General features: G+C 37.0%; 1 protein-coding gene across 2 annotated transcripts in view; it reads left to right on the top strand.

Moving 5' to 3' along the window:
* The first annotated feature begins 960 nt into the window (after positions 1 to 960).
* The window catches only part of LOC121737177 (transmembrane protein 209), a 30,535-nt gene continuing 17,108 nt past the window's right edge, over positions 961 to 14,387 (top strand). Inside the window, exons 1-3 of one of the 2 annotated variants that reach the window (XM_042128773.1) lie at positions 961 to 965; positions 8,786 to 8,914; positions 9,537 to 9,712. In XM_042128773.1, coding sequence (XP_041984707.1) covers positions 964 to 965; positions 8,786 to 8,914; positions 9,537 to 9,712 — 307 coding nt within the window. In that variant the 5' untranslated portion in view covers positions 961 to 963. Of the gene's footprint in view, positions 966 to 8,435; positions 8,517 to 8,785; positions 8,915 to 9,536; positions 9,713 to 14,387 lie in introns of those variants that run through there. The other variant, XM_042128772.1, reaches the window with a different exon arrangement.

Below are 14,387 nucleotides of genomic sequence, written 5' to 3'. Positions count from 1 at the left end.
TCTTTTTTTAAACTTTTCTCAAAACGCTCAAAACGATCCATAATCCGTTCCACTTGGGTTTGTATCACTGACGCTCACATGCTAGTGGAACGGGAAAAACTACGGTCTTTAGCGTGAGTGTTACTAACGTTATCTGGAACGCGGGGCTCGGCTATAACCATGGCCAGTGTCGAGTATAAAATTATGGCGGGAAAACAATATTCTTTAATACAATTTTTTCTATATCGTCAGGTCAGTCAGGTCTAAAGTCTAGTCAAAGTCTAAGTTGTACAGTACAGTAGTACAGTCAAGAAGTCAAGTCGGTCGATTCAGTAAAGTGGTAGACGCTTTACTGAAACTTTCGATGGAGTTTTGGAGGGAACACAAAAGAGCACGTTTCTGGTTATTACATCACTTTATCACACTTGTGCACGATAACGAATATCTAATGGTTAATATCCTACTAATATTACACATTAAAAACCCAGATAACACAATTTTAGGAAAATAATATAAAAACACAACATCACCGTTTCACATTCCCGGCAAAACTCCAAATCAAAAATGTCAACAGGTGGGTGAAACTTTCGAACAAAAAAAATTGGGTTCCAAATTTAAACGTAGCAACTAAATTAAGTTGGATAATCTGTGCAATTTTTAAGCAAGATTGACTGTGATTGGTTGATAAAAAAGACGAAAAGAAGTTTAAAACTCAAAGTTCGATTTTCAGTTAGTGAAAATTATTTTGTAGCAACTCTTTCAAAAATTGTAAATTAGTGGATTAATTATTGAAAAACAAAAGGTAAGCCATTGTAAAATGTAAATATAGCCGTAAATTGATAAATTGAAGCAAAACATAACTATGTCATACTGTGTTCTAATACAAAGTATGTCATAGTGATTATTTGCATATTTGTATAATAATTTACAACAAACTATAATAATATGAAAAAGATAGATTATTATTTCATGGAAAATATTATAATGTATCAGTATGTATGCAGTTAATTTCGAAAATGTTGAAATGTGTCTATTGATTTATTGTAGTAATTAATTACACGTTAAGGTTATGAACTATAATAATTTATGTATGGAAATGTAGTAAATGAAAAACTTTTCATTAATTTCAGATTTTTAGGTCCCTGTACTAGTTTGCAACATTTTAGTCTGCAGGCAATGGTTGTTAAGAAGATTTAAGGAGAAGGAAGGTATGTGATTATGAGAGGTGCGGCCACTAAGGGAAAATCCTCTGATCAAGTGAGGTGGTATACAGCTGGCCTGAGCCCACGCGATATATTTCAGCTGTCGTATGTACAGGGTGTAACAAAACAAAGTAATAATACTTATGTGTGTATGTATAAAGATGCGCGTCCACTGGATCGGAATCGGAGCGTAAGCAGTGGACGGATTTGTTGCCTAAACCTTGTGGACTAAATCTGTTTCATTGTTTTGTGTTTATTTAGCTATGTACAATAATTTTTATTGAAATAAAACATTTATGTGAACTCCTTTTTTTTTTTAATTTTTGGTATTATAGTGGAAGGTTTTGCACTTAAAATTTTTAACTTTAGTTTCAATTTAAAAAAATAATAAATGTTAATTTTTTTTCTTCTAAGTCCGACCTCTTGTTACGTAGTATATGACATTCTCTTTGAATGTCAATCGTGAATCGTCAAATGTCTTTTTTTTTTCATATTATGGAACTTCGGCTAAATAACCATGACCAGTGTCGAGTATGTTATAGCGGGAAAACATTAGGGTGAACATGACTAGTCATTGGACAGGGCACAAAAAGACTATATTTATTAAGGTTGCTTTAAAAACTACCTGTTTTTCTTAAAAACCAGGCGTTCTATTACTTTAAAAACAGACAGTTTTTAAAACAACCTTAATAAATATTGTGTTTTTATGTTGTTTCCAATGACCAGTACTGTCCAATGTACTATTCCTAAAATAAAATAATGTTATACCTTAAGTTAAAAAAGTTAATAGGCATAACGTCTGTGTCACACGATTTTGCTAGTTTCACGAGCGGGTAACAAAACTGCACCTATCTTCCAAACGCGACGACTTGTGGTTACACGTTTTAGCTGCACCAACGCTCAGTGTTTTTCCAGCATCAGTACAGGGGACTCAAACCCTCGTTGCTTCAAAACAAAGAAAACATAATATAATATATTCCTTAAAATTTTGTGGTCGCTGTAGTCACGTAACTTTTGCGAGCATGTTTTGAATGATAATAATTTATAATTATGACACTCATATTAAATTAAGGAATAAGGTATATGATCGAGATTATTTCCTAGTACTTTGTTTGTTTATTTACCTATTACTTTAATCATAATTCTAAAAAAATGTAAAATTTTCGTAACTTTCGTGGATTTTCACCCATGAAAGTTACCTAGTGACCTACAAAAGCTACGTAGGCTGTTTTGTACACCGTTTTCCTATGTGAATTGGCTATAGTATAGTATTTCCAGCTATTGTTTTGGTATTCAGAACTAATTTTTCACTCTAAGCTTTTTTTGATAAACAAAACATATGTGGCTTTATGCATCAATCTAACTTCTGATCTTTTCCCCAAATATATCGAATCTGCTTCTAATCTAGTGGATTTACCTGAATATCAGTATTTTACATGAACAACTGATATTACATCCTCAATCTAAACGCAATGCGATACGATACTCAGACGAGAGCGAGTGAAGCGAACCCTCGTATATATCCCACAAACTGAATCGAAGAAAATATTATGATCTTGTGTCCTAAATCTCCATATTTAGTTGAAAACCTCCTTATATGACCTCCTAAATCACTTATTCTTCACGAACTTCAAGTAAAATCACCTGAACCTCGAAAAATCCCAGCATTTTAGGCCCGGTTACTTGACAGATTAAGCAACAAATTAAAGCTCCATGCTCTTTAGTATTGTTGATCTTAATAAAAACTGATTAAATAAATAATAATTTATTTTATTTTTTAAGGAAAAAAAGATAGCAATTTTGTTCCTAGAAAATGTAATCGTAACTTCCGTGGAGTTTGTCGCAACTTTCGTGGGGACCGAAATTTCAAATTTGATTATCTCAGTAGTTTATGGACCGATTTACATGCCTTAAAGATCGTATTTATTATCTTTAGAGCACCTTAAAGCATTTATTTAAAGATAACTCGAAAATAAAAAATTCCCACGAAAGTGACGCAGAGAATAATTTTTGAAGAATCACTCATAAAGTCAATATAGTCAAGAAGTCAAGTCAGTCGATTCAGTAAAGTGGTAGACGCTTTACTGTAACTTTTGATGGAGTGTTGGAGGGAACACAAAATAGCATGTTTCTGGATATTGCATCATTTTCCTACACTTATGCTGTGTGCACGAGAAGTACTGACCTGATGACACTATGCTGACAAATGACAATATAGTGTCATTAAAGTCGGCGACATAGGTTTCCATATAAACGGCGCTATGGCGCTACATAACACTTCTCCTTATTTTCCTGTTCTGTCAAGTTCTGAGGGTGTACCCTACCGAGACTATAAAACGAGAGTCCCAATAAATTGGTGCGTTTTTAACAAGTAAACTACAATGGAAATACGTAACAAGTATATACGTATAAGTAAGTGGCAATAAATATATGATACAAGGAAACATGTTTTACAATGTCGAAAACGGAGCTTGACATCCCCTCACCCCGCAAATGGGCATTGTCCAAAAAAAATCACATGTACTTTTTTTTTTTTCGTTAAAATAGGGTATTTTTAGAATATAAATTAAATAATTTTGATATTCATTGGCTAGTTTTTTCTCAATAAAATTTTAAAGTTTCGCTCTGACGTCATCATCAGCGGCCAATAATTGACCTGTGCAGTATGTTTTAAATTTCCTTTCAATCTTTCTTATAATGGCTGGTACGTCAAATGCAAGTTATCATTATGTAAAAGCTGATACGAGAAGCGAAAAGTTCGAAACGTAATGTTGGTCGAATTTATTGCTAATTTACCGCCATTGTAGGTCAAACAAAGGTTAAACATATTTGTTCAAAAATATATAAGTAACTAATGGGTATTTTTTTTCGTTTATATACAGAAAAACGATCACTGACCTTATTCCTCGAAATGTTTTTGTAATGAGCAAAATTAAAAAAAAAATGGACAATCCCCATTGTTCGAGGTACATCGAACAGATCAGCATTTTTACATTATAATAATCGCTTTCGCACATTGCGAGGGCAGTTGTCGAGTAGTTGCCGAGTTGTCAACCAATCGGTCCGCCGCGCGTCCGAGTCGCTGCCTTGACAGCTCGTAACCATTACCATTAACCATAATATAATTGACCATTGAAACCCGTGTAGTAAATAGTGAATAAATAATTCAACCAGTTTTGCATCTTTTAAATCTACCAACCAGTAACCACGCGTGTGTTAACCATAAACTGAACCAGCAGAACAACCAAAGAACCAAACCAAACCACCACAAACTCCACCCCCCAAAACATTACCCTTTTCACCCATTGTCACGCGTCGTTTCTTATGGTCGATTTACACGGGTGACTAACGGGTCGATTTTAGTCACTCGGCAAGTCACCAGTCAACGGTAGTATTCGCAGCAAGCGATCGCTTGCGACTGAGCGGTTGCACGGTCGATTTTAGTCACCAGCCGCATGCGGCCATTGGCCGCACGACTTTGGCGCTTGCGACTTTAGCCGCATCCGGCGAAGTGGAATTGCCATTTACACGGTCAATTTTCACCGTGCGGCGTAAATCGTGCGGCTTTAGGCACCCGTGTAAATCGGCCATTAAGGAAATTCGATTACGACACAGTCCTCTTTGTTTTAGCTACGTGAGTTTAGATGAGGGTACCTTGGACCATATCTTTTTCTGCTGTCCCAAAAACAATTCCTCCCTTTATGACCTCCTTAGTCGTTCCTACTATATAAAATAAGTCTATGCTATCAACATTCCTCGCCCTGTCAATTTTTAATCAATTTTATGTTATGTAAATACCTCTTTTATTGATATTCTGTGTATATCTCAGTGTACATAATATATTCGTTCTAATCTAACAATATAAAAGTGATGTTTTAGTTTTTACTAACCTCTTTATGTTTGTGTTTGTTTTAGATATATTCAACAGAATTTAAATTAACAATAGAGTAGATACTGTACACTGTACCTTGTTCCTTACGACAGTATATATTAAGTCTGTGGTGTTCAGTACACTTGCTACCAATGAATAAGGAAACAGATGGAAGCGACATAACTACAAAAAAGTGTGGCCGGCGCCATATTGCCAAGAACTAAACATGGCGGTCTATAGTGATGGGACACTCGGTTGATATTTGTCGAGGATATCGATAAGTAAGATGTTATAAGTGAGATATTAAGGTTAAAATCTTTTAAATAAATGATCAGATTCTTCACCTTATATTTTTTAAATTCGATAAAAAAGTACACCACTAGACGTCAAATCTACTAATTTCTTTGTTGATTAAATATCAAAAATCAAGCCATGTTATATTCTATTCTATCACAAATCTTATTTATTGTCTAATTATTAACTAAATTAGCACATACGAAGTCATTTCCCACTAAATTTAGTGGGAAAAAATAAATTTAGTGGGTTTTTTAGGGGGTAAAATATTTTAGGGATATTTTTGGGGGTAAAATTTTTGAAGAATGGAATATTTTTTAAAAACAACCTTAAAGTGGCTTTCGGATCTTTGCCGCGAGCCACCGCGACGGACGAAAATTCAAACGAAATGCCACTTTATGACATAGGCTATAGGTTTCATGTTACTCAACCAATAGCTTTTACGCCGCCGCCGGCGGCAGCATGGGTCGCCACGCAAATGTCAGTAGAAAATGATACCTATATTGTATGTCATAAAGTAGCATTTGATTTGAATTTTTAACGGTCGCGGTCGCTCGCGGCACAGTATAATAGTAATATGCCATAGGGATGTTGAACTATACTGTGCTCGCGGCAAAGATCCGAAAGCCACCTTTAAGATGGAACCATAAAGTTTTATATACCTAGTGAAATAGAGAAACAACGGCCTGAGCAAGAGAGATGTCACTATCAGTAACACTGCGTGGTAAAAAGAGACTTGTGATACATGACATCTGCAGCCCTCTTTTTTTGACGTCCAGTCGGCACGTGCCACACGTTGACAATTTAATCGCATAGAAATCATGTTCAATCATGCTTACGTACGTACGTTTTTACACACAGATGAAACCAATTTCGGTAACGTTTGACAGCTCGAGATTGTTGCTCTACTCCACTAGGTACCGTATATTAACTTTATGGACGGAACTGCCGCACAAAGCACCGTGCAGAGCGATGACACCGCCACTAGTGCCGAGTTGCTGAAACTTTTACGAAAATTTTATTGTCAAGCTCTAGCAAGCTACGGAAAATTATAAGATTTCTTGAGAAATTTGGGAATTTTGAAGACTTAAAATGCATTGTTGTATTCCCGGATGTTCTAATACATACAAGAAAAATAAAGGCAAATCGAATGGAGTAAAATTTTACTATTTTTCTGACAAAAGTATTCACATCCCTGAAAGAAATGGATAAAAGCCGGTAAAAACATACGTAAGCATTTATAAAGTTCCATGAATTTTATGTGTAGAATCGTAAAAACACTGAATTTTGTAGATTATAAACATAAATTGATTTTTGATGAACACAATATGAACCTAACCTATAACCGTTGCTTCTTTCAGTAAACATCCAAACTGGCTTCTATCTAGATTGATATGTAACATAGTGATGCACAGCTCATTTAATTGGCATAAATTTGCATCAAAAGTAAGGATAAATTGGAGAAGTCCTGCCAGGAATTCAACACTGAGGATAGTATTGAACTTGAACCATCTTGTCAAAGTGTTGGTTCTCAAAAGGATGATTTTTCAAGTAGGAAAAAGATTAATAGTGCAGTCTTTGGGTGTTATTTAAAGAATACTGATATGGTGTTCGCACTGATGAGGTCCAGACTGAAATTAGTTAAAATAGTGACAAACAAAAGTTGTGAAGATGGTATCGAGCGAATCACAGAAGGTTGATGAAATAAAAGCATTTATTTCAGTGAACTTGTTTTATTTTATTAATCCACAGGATAGGGACCGTGCAGAGTGATGACACTGCCACTAGTGACGAGTAGTCGAAACTTTTACGAAAATTTTATTGACAAGCTCAAGTCAAGCTACGGAAAATTAAAGGATTTGTTGAGAAGTTTGAGTATTTTAAAGCATTGTTGTATTCCCGGATGTTCTAATACATACAAGAAAAATAAAGGCAAATCGAACGATCTAAAATTTCACTATTTTCCTGCCAAAAGTATTCACTTGCCGTGGCTTATTGAAAAACGAAAGAAATTGTGGGATATGTGTGTGGAGGCCAAGGGAAGATCTTCCGACCGAGCGAGGTGTTATGCTCGGTCAAGCCGAGAGAATGCGCAGCCAAAGTCACTCACAAGTTACTTCTTTTACTCGCATCGTGTCGCTGCTGTCGAATTACGACGCCCTCTATAGTTTCTGCACGGTCCCTATAGTCTTTTGAGTCGTACCAGCTGACACTGCTGACAGTAGGCCGACAGATTATTATATTTTGTTGTCGTTGTATGTGATAAAAAAAAAGATTGAAGTACCTACTTATAAACTGCTGGCCTGTTTGTTTGTTTGGCCTGTTGAAGGTGTATTTCAGCGTTTTGAGCGCTTAGTAGTTAGTAGAACACACCCCAAGCAATTTTTTGGGGAGTTCTGGTTGAAATTTAGTGGGTTTTGAAGTTGCTTTAGGGAGAAAATGTTTTGAATAGTTGGCAACACTGAATGATATGTACTACCACAGAGACTCAGTGATGCCAGATGTGGGGGAATCCCCCCAAATTTGGGGTTTTTTTTAGGTGATGGGGGGAAATTTTTTGGGGGGATTGTTGGAGGAAAAAATCTGGGAACAGACGGCGAAATCTAAGTACTATGGGCCCGTTTTTACCCTTTGGTTACGACTTACGGAACCATAAAAATGATCAAGGAGCTCGCGAAGATGCTGATTCTATAAACATTGGACGCTATTGCAGAAATAGTGCACATTTATCGTATCCATTTGTGAAACTCTCATTCATAATGAACAAAAATTTTCTTTTATAATTTGTGGGGGGATTTTTCTTGAAATCCCGAATTTTGGGGGGATTTCGGGGAACACTTGGGAAGAAACCGAGTTGGCCGTCTGGCAACACTGCACAGAGTACAAATATATACTAGTAATCTGTGGTAGGTAGGTACTTTATTATATTGTAGTGATTGTATATATTATACTACTTACTAGTAATCTGTGGTACTTTATTAGTTCATATTCTACAAATATATACTAGTAATCTGTGGTTCATATAATTTCATTTGAAACGTTACTTTTAGATAATTTTCTATAATAACTTTACAAAATATATTAATTTCAAATGAATTTTTGAATTTAAAAATTAGTTTCTCCATTGTATCTGCCACAGAACAATAAAAACAGATCTGCTATAATATCATGTAAGGATCAATATTTATCTTGGTGTGAATGCATGAGTCAAGTACAACTTACAAGTTTACTTACATTTTATTGATCTTTATTAAATAGGAATAATGAATATTTCATTGTACATACATGAAAAAACGATCCTTATAATATAAAGTTTATGTAAACATCACATGGTAAATGTAAATGTAAAATTACTTACTACTACTTAACATTTCTTACTGTTCTATGGTCACTACGTTTATAAATTAGTATTTTAACTTATATTGTTTATTTAATTCAGGTCTCCAAGTCCAAATTCTAGTTTAGTACAACGTACTATAGATTTAAATTATGCAAATAAAAAACGTTCGGAATCATTGAAATGGATAGCATTGAATGCTGTGCTGCTGTTGGTGTTTGTTTATGATTTGTAAGTATCACTGATTAGTATATTTTATTGTACGAAATATGTATTCTATGAACTTTAGTTTCGAGAACTTATTTTTTTTTATTGAGTGATATTATTTTATACTCCAGAGTAAAAAGAACCTAGAGACAGTGAACAGCTGTCTATCTGTCATTAAGTATTTATTTTTTGCCATAACAAACATTGTTTTGCCATATAAATTATTTCTAGTATCAATTTATAAAAGTAGATAAATATCCATTCTCAGGGCTAACTACAAAATTTGTATATACAAAATTTCATTAAAATCGGTTGAGCCGTTTTGGAGGAGTTTGTGCACAAACACTGTGACACGAGAATTTTATATATAAAATACACTTAATTCTTAGCAGCAGCAGTAGTGCAGCTATAACAAAACCAAAAATAAAAGTGGCATAAATATTTTGGGGGTCTAAATATATAATTAACCCATTTTTTAAAATAAGTGCACACTCGAATTAAGTAATATGATATCATATGCAACCTATTAATATTGTGAACTCATATATTTGTGATGTTATGTAAGTTGATTAAATGAATAAATAAATTAATATTTTATGAAATGTTGTGTACTGATTTAATATAACTTGGCTGGTTGTATTTGCAGATCCTGCAAATGTCCGGGCTACACATCAGCCATGCACTATGTGGAGTTGGGGTGTGCCGTGGTGTTTGCTGCCAACTTGATACAATACGCTACATACCTCCTGCCAGCTAGTACAACTCCTGTTACACTCTCCAAAGAACAACTAAAGTTATTAGGTCTTTCTGATGCAGATTTAGGTTAGTAAATAAAAAATATTTCATTACTAGCTGTTGCCCGCGACTTCGTCCGCGTGGACTTCAGTTTATAGCGTGCGGTGTCAACAAAATTGGTGTCAGAAGCTTTTTAAAACACTGGTACCCCTTAAATCAAAATACCCAAAACAGAGCTGTGTAGTGTGCACATAATTTTTTTTTTAATTGATAAGTATAAAAAAAGATTTTTTTTATACCAAATTTTAAAGGCGCTTATTTAGCTTTACACAACTTAGCTGCATTACACAACTTTAGCTTTACCCATAAACTATTTAGTATTTATTAGTAATTTATTATTGGTATGCTGTTGTTTCTGATATCTATATTGGTAGGTGAGTTATTTGATAACATGCACAACAACCGAAAGAATCGAAAAACTAAGCCCAACATGTACCATGTTGGGCTTAGTTTTATAGTAGAAATCACCTCTTATAGTAGAAATACATATGAGCAAGTGATAGCGCGATCTAGGCGACTCTTGGCTCCGTTTGTTATGAGTTTTGGAACTAACTTAATTTGAACAAATTTACGCATAAACACCCCCTTACAACCCCTTTTTCCAGTAAAAAAGTAGCCTATGTCCTTTCTCACACTTTAGACTATCTGTGTACAAAATTTCATTACAATCGGTTCAGTAGTTTTGGCGCTGTTGTTCCTGATATCTAAGTTGGTAAGTGAGTTATTAATTAATAACGTGTATAACAATCGAAAGAATCGAAAAACTTAGCAGTCGTAACTTCCCAGACACCAGAGCCCGCGAAGAGGCCCCGGGTGGGAAACCATGGTCCGAGCCATGTGCCTCTTCGAGAACCTCTTGGTGGAGGTCCCCGGAAAGGTTGTGTGTGATTGCCACATCCAAAACATCTGGCGAATGAGCTGGGTTATCTGGAATGTGGGCCCGGCCCTCTCGGCGTCGGCAAAAAGGCGGTGGCCGTCCGCGTTCGCCGTACGCGAGCCCCACCCAGGGTGTTTACAGTTTAGATCTCCGGCAATCACTGTGAGCTCCTCTGATAGGAGTCCGGTGATGTCGGAGATATCTAAACGCCTTCCGGGTGGTTTGTAGCTCGCGTAAATATGCGTGCGGGTTTGGCCTATGAGGACCTCTACGCTGAGGGCGTAGATAGAAGAAACAGTAGGGGCTGGAAGGATTTGGTGCAGAATTCTCCTGCCTACCAGGACAGCGAGACCTCTGCAAACTCTATCTCCTCCTAGGAAATCCTGACGGTACACGTGGTACCCTGGTACACTGAAACGGTCCAAAGGGGACAGGAGGGTCTCACTCAGCAAGGCTATATCCACACCATATTCTTTTAGAACATGTATTATGTGGACAGCCTTGCCGCGGACCCCCCGGACGTTCTAGTGAACGACCTTCAGTTGTGTGGGTGTTGGGGTACCCATTGGGAAATGATATTAGATAAGAGGGTTAATCCCGCTGGGAGCGCCCGTAAAATGGCGGAAAGAGTGGCTTCTCCGGCCTGGATCCTTGTATATGTCTCCATGACCAGAGAGAAGAAAGATTGAATGCAATCCACCATAGAGGAGGTGGTATCCCTACTATGCCTCCTCCTTTCTCGTCTAGGAGGAGGAGGGTGAGAGGGGGTCGTGTCCGGCAGAACGGCAAAGTTGACCGTATTAGCTTCGGTAGATGTAGTGGCAGATCTTTCTGCCCGCGGGGTGCGAGAGGCACGAGGGGGCGCGGAATGCGCTGAGGGAGGGGGGGGCGGTAACGTCGCCTCATGAGTAGGGGGAGCCGATGGCTCGTACTCGGAGTCGGTGGCTGCGGTAGAAGTCGCACCTCCCGACTTGGACTTCCTCCTTTTGGAGGACTTCTTCTTTTTCTTCTTTTTCCGCTCCTGTGTTTCAGGGGCGGAAGTGGGAGCACTCCGGGGAGTCGGTGGGTTGGCCTCGGCCATAACTTACCTTAACATGGTACCACCTCTTATAGAAATACATATGAGCAAGCGATAGCGCGATCTAGGTGACTCTCGGCGCCATCTGTTATGAGTTTTTGGAACTAACTTAATTTGAACAAATTTACGTATTTTCACCCCCTTACAACCCCTTTTTCCAGTTAAAAAGTAGCCTATGTCCTTTCTCAGGCTTTAGACTATCTGTGTACAAAATTTCATTACAATCGGTTCAGTAGTTTTGGCGTGAAAGCGAGACAGGCAGACAGACAGACAGACAGAGATACTTTCGCATTTATAATATTAGTATAGATTCTGTTATGGAGTCAAGATAATAGTATGCTTGATAATTAATTTACATGATTAAAATATGCTCCTAACACAAATGTGTTATATTCTCATCAAAATCATTATTACTATAATATTAATTATATAATAATGTTACGTGCTAGGGTTCGAGGATTTGGAGAGAAAGACCTGGTGACTCTCTTGAAGACTTTATTAACACTGCACTAAACACTAGGTCACAACACTTAGCACTAAGTCCAAACACTAATCACTAGGTCCAATCACTAAGCACTATCACTGTCCTAGGTCGTAGCCAAGTCGCAGGTTTCACTGGTTCACTCACTATTGATCACTTGTGTTCACTCCGAAATCGCCTTGATGATCGCTCGAACCGAACTGACTTGCCGGGCCTGCCTGCGGCTCTTTTTATATGGCGAGACGAATTCCAGAAATTTCCCGATTCACGTAAACAAGTAAACAACCGTGGGAAATTTCTAGGAGGCTCGGGAATGTGCCACAATAAAACTGCCGTCCTTGCGATAAGTGCAGTAAGTTGAATTTAATTTAGACCTTATGGACTCAGTCATAAGGTCTAAATTCAAACACGCTAACATATAAAGGGTAAGCACGTAAACAAACATTGGACCTTTTTAGAAGGTGCGAGTATGTACTTGCGCACCACGTGTCCGTATACCATGTACCGTAACAATATGTTAGCGGATGTCAATGGACAAGCTACATGATATTATATTTATTTAAATCAATCAGTATATTATGTTAGTCACTATATATAATTTTAATAAGTGATTATTATATTTTAAATATTAATAAGTAAGGTACTTGATTTTGACAATTAGTTAGTTATAAATGGGCGGGAGGATTATTTACTTCCGTTATAACTTCCTCTTCTCATATTATCTAAAATATGAGAAGTACATTAATTAATATTTAGAATTATGTACTTAACTTATTCTTAGCCATTCTTAATTTTAATGTATTTCTTTATGATTTTGCTATATTTGAATTGTCAACGGAAGTTCGTTTCTTTTGTGTAAAATGGTATAAAAGCCAGCCATATTGCATTGATTGATTCATTCTGTAATTAACTTTGAGACATGTAAGGTAAAACTCTGCTCGAATAAATATCGCTCAATGTATAATTCAAGACTTTTACTATTCTCTAACATCTCAGAAGTGGGATTATTTCAAAAATGTCCGGTCCTTATGCTGCGGGACTTGGCAACCGGAGAAGAACGCCCAGACTTGCTCAGACTCTCTGCGATTGACAGCGAAGAAAGTGATTTTTTTTTCTTTTTTTGAACATAAACAACAGTGATTGTGATATGTGAACCAGTGATAAAACGACGCAGAATTACTCAAGCTGATGCAGAAGTGATACCAAAGTTTGAACCAGAAGACGACGCTTGTAATGTAGCTACATGACTGCATAAAATCGACCACCTAGGAGAGGTTTACGGAACAGTACGAGGGCTGCTATTTATGTATCCGGAATTAAAAAAAGAAACAAACATATATCATTTAATATGGTTTTATTGCTTTTCAAAATATTCGCCGCGATGATCGACACACTTTTGCATACGCTGGAACCAATTTTCATAGCACTTTTTCCATTCTGATTGAGGTATCTCCAAAACGTGCATTTTGAACGCATCAACAGCCTCTTCGCGGCTCGAAAAACGTTGACCACGTAATTTGTTCTTCGCGTATGGAAATAAAAAGAAATCGTTAGGTGCCAAATCAGGGCTGTACGGCGGATGACCAGTCAATTCGATCTTTTGACCCTCCAAAAACTGAGTTGTTTCAGCTGAGGTGTGACAGCTAGCATTGTCGTGATGTAATATGATTCTGCGTTGTCGGTTGTCCTTTCTTATTTCTTCAAAGACTTCTGGTAAACAAATGGTCGTATACCATTCAGAATTAACCGTTTTACGATTCTCTAATGGCACTGTAGCCACATGTCCATTAATTCCAAAAAAACAGGCGACCATTTGCTTCAAAGTACTTTTTGCACGAGTAACTTTTGTTGGTTTCGGCTCATCTTGGAACACCCACACCGTTGACTGTTGTTTAGTTTCGGGGTCATATGCATAGATCCAAGATTCATCACCTGTGTAGATATTATAAACGGCTTTTGACGTACCACGGTTGTATTTTTTTATCTTTTTTTTGCACCAATCGACACGAGCCCGTTTTTGATCGATTGTCAAGTTGTGCGGAATCCAACGCGAACATATTTTTTTTACAGCCAAATGTTCGTGTAATATCTTATGTATGCTCGTCATACTTATGCCTAAGGACGCCTCTATCTCGCGATATGTAACATGACGATCACGCATTATTAGTTCCCGCACAGCATCTATATTTTGTGGGACAACAGCTGTTTTTGGGCGACCTTCTTTATTTTCATCCGTGAGCATAGACCGCCCACGATTAAACTCACT

Source organism: Aricia agestis, chromosome 20, assembly GCF_905147365.1.
Source record: "Aricia agestis chromosome 20, ilAriAges1.1, whole genome shotgun sequence".
Classification (NCBI taxonomy): Eukaryota; Metazoa; Arthropoda; class Insecta; order Lepidoptera; family Lycaenidae; genus Aricia; species Aricia agestis.
Note: the sequence above shows the minus strand (reverse complement) of the source record. Positions and strands in the feature narration are given on the sequence as shown.